This window comes from Limulus polyphemus, unplaced genomic scaffold (genome assembly GCF_000517525.1).
Source record: "Limulus polyphemus unplaced genomic scaffold, Limulus_polyphemus-2.1.2 Scaffold7861, whole genome shotgun sequence".
Lineage (NCBI taxonomy): Eukaryota > Metazoa > Arthropoda > Merostomata > Xiphosura > Limulidae > Limulus > Limulus polyphemus.
The window spans coordinates 22951-29050 of record NW_013673471.1 but is presented as its reverse complement, the minus strand read 5'-3'; the positions used below and the strand labels follow the sequence as shown (position 1 = coordinate 29050).

Below are 6100 nucleotides of genomic sequence, written 5' to 3'. Positions count from 1 at the left end.
GTAGACTATTCAATGTGTAAATAAACAATTGTTTTTCATTTTCAGATCATGTTTTCTTCACCCATCGTTATGGCTACCAATAAAAGAAAAGTAGATGCTGAGTGTTTAACTAGCTTTCTGGTTGTTTGTTTCCACAAAGAAGTACTTTTCTCCCCATTCTTCATTGAAAAGGTGCATGATATGCAACGAAAGTGTTGCCGTTTTGAAAGAGTACAATCTTCGGCATCACTATGAAACAAAATATCTGTCAACATATTCGAAGTTTTCTGGAAAGTTGCGTTCTGAGAAATTTGAGTTCATGAAACGTACTTTGGAATCCCAAAGGAATCTCTTCACGAGAATGTTTGCTGAAAATGAATCTGTCACTCGTACAAGTTACAAAATATTGCATAAGATGGCAGAGCGAGGAAAACCGTTTACTGACGGTAACTTCATCAAAGAGTGTATGATGGAAGCAGCAAATGACTTGTGTCCTGAGAAAGCCGATTTGTCTGAAAGTATCAGCCTTTCAGCAAGTTCAGTTGTGCGGAGAACAGAAGAACTTGGCGAGAACATGGTGTTACAAATACGCGAGAAAGCTAGGAACTTCTTGTAGTATTCTCTGGTGTTGGATGAGTCTACTGATCTCTCGAGTACGTCACAACTTCTCGTGTTCATTCGTGATGTTAATTTGGACTCTCAGATCACAAAAAAGTTGGCATCCGTTTGCAGCATGCACGGAACAACAACTGGAGAAGACATTGTCATAGAAGTGCAGAAAACTTTGCAAGGCTATAACCTTCAGTGGAATCAGCTTCGATGTGTTACAGTTGATGGAGGAAAAAACATGGCTGGAGTGAGGAAAGGTCTTGTGCGGCAGACACGAACTAAGTTGGAAGATCTTTAACTCCCGGGCACTCTGTTTATACACTGCAATTTACAGCAGCAAGCACTCTGTGGGAAAGACTTAGATATTTCTTACATACTGAAACCAGTCGTTTCTGCAGTGAACTTCATTCGGGGTCATGCACTTAATCACTGCCAGTTACAGGCGTTTCTTGAAGAAATTGATTCTGAATTCTGTGACTTGCCTTATCACACAGCAGTGAGGTGGCTCAGCTGCGGTAAAGTCCTGTTTCGTTTTGAGAAGGTCCGAAGAGAAATAGATATTTTTCTCACCGAAAAGGATAGAGCTGATCCACTTCTGTCAGATCCTACCTAGCTGCGATTCGCATTAATGAGTAAGTGTTATAAGTATGAATTTTTGTTACTAGGTTTTTAATTATGTCTAGGCTTGTAATTTAAAAAAAATAAACAAAAAGTGGCACGCGAGCCTGAAACGTTTGAGAACCACTGATTTAAAGAATAAAACAATCTAGAACACGTTGCTACACGATACCAGGAGGCCAATTGTGTAATCTGCGCTTAATACCAATAACAGACACCAGGAGTCTTCAGTTGTAAAATTCTTTAACCGCACAAAAATGTCAATTTTGAAAAGCATAACTAATGAATAAACAAAAATCTGTGAAATTAATAGAATGAGAGAAAAATGTCCAAGCACATATAAAAGTCAACATATTGCGGGTGTTATACAAATTCACTGTTAACTGTAGACAGAATTTTACTTACATGTCCGAGATAATAATGACTGAGTAGCCACTATGTCCTTTAAACATTAATAACACTCGTTAGGCTTAGTTACTAGTAAAGTATTGTTGCGTCAGCGAGGTCACGTGACTAGTATCATGCCACCTCCTTCTAGAAATATCCTGTTCCTTCGTGAATTGTCGGGAGACTACAAGATATAGTGTAGTCTTGTATATATAAGACCGGCCACGAAGCGACGGGGGAATGAGTAATTGAACTGCAGTCAGAGAGTGTGTAATTGAACTGAGTATTGTTGAAGTCGAGCACGTGAGACGTTCGTTGAGAATTATAGCGCGACTGTTGAAATTAAGTGTATCGCAAAGTTATATTCAGAAAGAATAAACCAGTTTTATTTAAGAAAGGACTTGTGTCGCTAAAGTTTCGTCGGAACGAATTTACGGAAAATTAACTAACGAACGAACACGTAACAGTATGTTAGGCTTTAACGTAATATCTTTCTGATAGTTTCGTTTGAAATTTACTTACTGATAATAAGTATTATTTTATCACAAGTTACAGCTGTTATAATACTTTTGTATATTTGAGAATGATCGCAGTGACCGAAACTTCGTATCTGTTTTAAAAATATTCTTCCTTCCTTTATAAGCTAACTTATAATAATAAAATAGTGTTACGACAGCGGAATTCACGTGACGCTGGTAACACGTAATGAGTATCTAGAACGTTCGTCAAGGCTCGAGTGTTTGCCAGACACGCCCTCTATTTTATAAGACCGGCGAGAAGTGACGGCATAGATAATTGAATAGCAGACAGGGAGATAGAGACAGATAATCGGGTCAATCCGTAAATAAAGTGCGTGAATCGTTGTGAATTATAGCGTGTGTTGAAGTTAAAGTGACTGTGGAAATTAAGTGTATTGCAAAGTTGTATTGAGAAAGAATAAACTAGTTTTATTTAAGAAAGGGCTTGTATCGCTGAAGTTTCTCGGAAAGAGTTTCTACAAAAAAATTAACAAACGAACACAGACGTAACAATAGCAATGTTTTTTGTTTGTGTTTTTGAACAAAGCAACACGACAGGCTACCAACACTCTGTCTACCGTGGGGGGGAAATCGAACTCCAGAGTTTCATGTTTAATGACAGTGTTTTCTTCTATGGGTGGAGTTGGTTTACAAGAGAAGAGATGTTGGTTTGTACTTTTTACCGAATGTCACCACCAATCAGAAGACAGTTTAAATACGAGTTACATCAACAGCGATGTGGACGAGTTTACTAAAAATAACACGTAAAGTGTTGATCGTAACTGTTAAGATATTTCAAATCGCAGTCAAATGAAAAAAAAAAATCTTTATTAAATTCGCTGAGAGAATGTTCCTACATGGAACTCAACCAGGGTTTAAATGTAAGTTAAAACAAAACTACGAAATTATTAACTTGTTACAGACAAACGTTACAATACGTACATCTTACTAAACCTCATTAGGAAGCGTATTTACTAAACTGTAGTAGTGGTAAAAAAAGTACTCATTTTCAGGGGTGTAACCAGCATTATAGAGTGGGGGGGGGTCTTTTCTACCCATAAAAATGTTGAACTTTTCCTGTACACAAAGAAGTTGAATGGTATGCACGAAGTCCAATGATCATTAAAAGTAAAATCAGAATATAGCGGAGACTACATTTTGTAGAATATTGGGGATGTATTTCGACCCCACCGTCGGCCACGTCCCTGCTAATTGGCTATCTTAGTAGAACTTGTGAAAAATTTTTAAAAACATACATCAACTGCGTAGATATTTTTTGTAATGAGATATTTCTATTTCAATACCTTGTTTTGTTTTTTTTAGTCTCGTACGTACGATTTTAATGTTTGAAACAATTAGTAAAGAAATATGTTTTACTAGTATAGTAACCAAAGGAACGGTTGAAACTTGAGTTGTTGAGTTTAGGCTAAAGAGAAGTATAGTTCCAAACAAAAAATACGCTTTTTCCCTTCTACCCCTTCAGCCTTGGCGTAGTAGTCACCACTTGTCAACCATGACGGTAGAGGGAGCTGAGGCAGGTGAAACAAGCTTGGAGGAAGGCTGTAGGCATCCTAGATAAGATTTGAAAGAGATACATCTTCAGACACTTCGTGAAAAACACTAACAGTGAAGTTTTAAATTCCCTGTGTTTTGAAGTTATGCTTTTCATCTATTTATTGTCTCTTCAACTACTATTGAAACATTTTATTGGGTCTCAAACAATACCTAATCTATCTGTCTACATTTGGTGTAATTTATTTTTGCTTATGAAACGCAAAATCAACCAGTTTATCTTCTAATAATTAAAATAACAATATCACTGGTAATAATTAATCAAAAAAACAAAACAGGCGATGTTTTGGAGTGAATAAATTTTTTTTTAGAAATAAAAGTGAGCTATCTAGGTGGATCAGAGCTAAATATTAACCCAGTAATTACAGACGAAAATATCGCTAATAGCAACTGATGAATCAGTGCTTTATATTAAATGTAAGTAAGAACTTTTGTGACTTATGTTTTAATACTTTTATTTAAAGATAATTTTGTTCTAGATTTTTATAGTAATGAGCAGATGTCTCGAATTTTCGTGAGACGTAGTTATGACGTGTAACAGGTAGAAATTTCACGAGTGCCTTAATTAGTGTTGAATAATATAAAGTTAGGCTAAAAAGTGAGAGAAATATAAGCGAGCGTTAATCAGCCAGTTACTAAGTTAGCTTGTTAGTTCAGTATTGTACGTTTTAATTTTTGAGTTTGTACCGAAAATAACAAAGGAGATTTAACAAGTACTTGTGAGTTAGGCCTATCGTTTGATTATCACTAGTTCATTAAACCATGTAAGCTGTACAACTTTCATCAGAACTTAGAAGAAATAAAACAAATTCTTTTTCGTTAAGTAGGCTGGCCTTTGCATGATTTTTACTTAATACTTAAAAAGAACCCTACAAACGATAGAAACCGTTACAAGACAATAGTATATTAGATTAACTATATTCATTATGGGAATAATTAGTAGTTTTGATCTATTTAGTTAACTTGCTTTGGTCAGAAGATAATATATCTAACCCTAATACATCATTCTTACCAGATGTATGCAAAGACCTAAACCATAAACTTATAATGGTTACAATGTTATCGATATTTTCGGTCATGATAAATCAAACGGATATTTAGTTTAGTTTGAATTTCTCACAAAGCTACATGATAGTTATCTGTGCTAGCAGTCCCTAATTTATCAGTGATAAGCTAGAGAGAAGCCAGCTAGTCAACACTACTCACTGTCAACTCTTGGGCTACCATTTTTTACCAACGAATAGTGGGATTGACTGTCACTTATAACGCCCCCACAGCTGAAAGGGGCGAGCATGTTTGATGACAGGGATTCGAATCCGCAATCCGCAGATTGGGAGTCGAATGTCCTAACAACCAGGCCTAAAAACGGATACTTTAACAGTGTCAGATTTTATGTATGGACAGCACCCAGTCCACATATTTTAAAATAATACATTAAAACAAGTCAAACGTATATACAAATGTTCGTTACTCCGTTGGTTACCACAGTTGTATGCATTCGTACCCCGTGGGTTACCACAGTTGTATCCAGAGCTTTAAATAATCGTCTCTTTTTCGTCAAAGTCCACACGGGCTGATTCAGTCACTTTAGAACACAATTGACAGGATGAGTTATTTTTCCCTACTCTGTTATTACAATAAAGTCTGTGATAATCTCACTTTAAAAATCGCCACTATACACTCTTTATGGTTAACTCACTATCACGCAGTCTAGATCTAACTATCTATATCGAACTACATTTTAGATGCGTATTTATACCTGACATAGATCTAGAACGTTCCATACAGTACTAGATATTATGATGTAATAGCCCCCAGTGGCACAGCGGTATGTCTGCAGGATTACAACGCTAGAAACCGGGTTTCGATACCCGTGGTGGGCAGAGCATAGATAGCCCATTGTGTAGCTTTGTGCTTTACTTCAAACAAGCAAACAAACAATGATGTAATAATACTCAATTAAAATAACGAGGAAAACTCAGAGGGTTCTAGTAAGATGACGCAATAATATAAGAATCACCAGTTCATAACTATTGAACTAAACGACGTATGATTCGTAAACATTTACGTAAACAGTCGCGCTAGATAAACTATCTAAATCATAACACTCGCATACAACTTAAACGTGTGTGTATTTAACACACAGTGAAGAGGTCAGAATATACCAGCCCAAGAAAAAATGTATTGAGAGATGAAATTTGTTTTTCTTCAGAATTGAGAGAAATTAAAATATGCCAGCAACCAGAAGTAAAGAGAGAAACAATAACTGAAACCGTTCATCAATAGTAAAGAGAGAAACAATAACTGAAACCGTTCATCAATAGTAAAGAGAGAGAAACAATAACTGAAACCGTTCATCATTAGTAAAGAGAGAAACAATAACTGAAACCGTTCATCATTAGTAAAGAGAGAAACAA

The 6100-nt window shown here is 36.0% G+C and overlaps 1 protein-coding gene across 1 annotated transcript in view; it reads right to left on the bottom strand.

Moving 5' to 3' along the window:
* Positions 1-2926: 2926 nt before the first annotated feature.
* LOC111089918 (ganglioside GM2 activator-like) overlaps positions 2927-6100 on the bottom strand; it is a gene marked incomplete at its 5' end in the record, with an annotated part of 7292 nt that continues 4118 nt past the window's right edge. The window contains one exon of the mRNA XM_022403180.1: positions 2927-3682. Within this exon, the coding sequence (XP_022258888.1) occupies positions 3533-3682 (150 nt within the window). The remainder of the gene's footprint in view (positions 3683-6100) is intronic.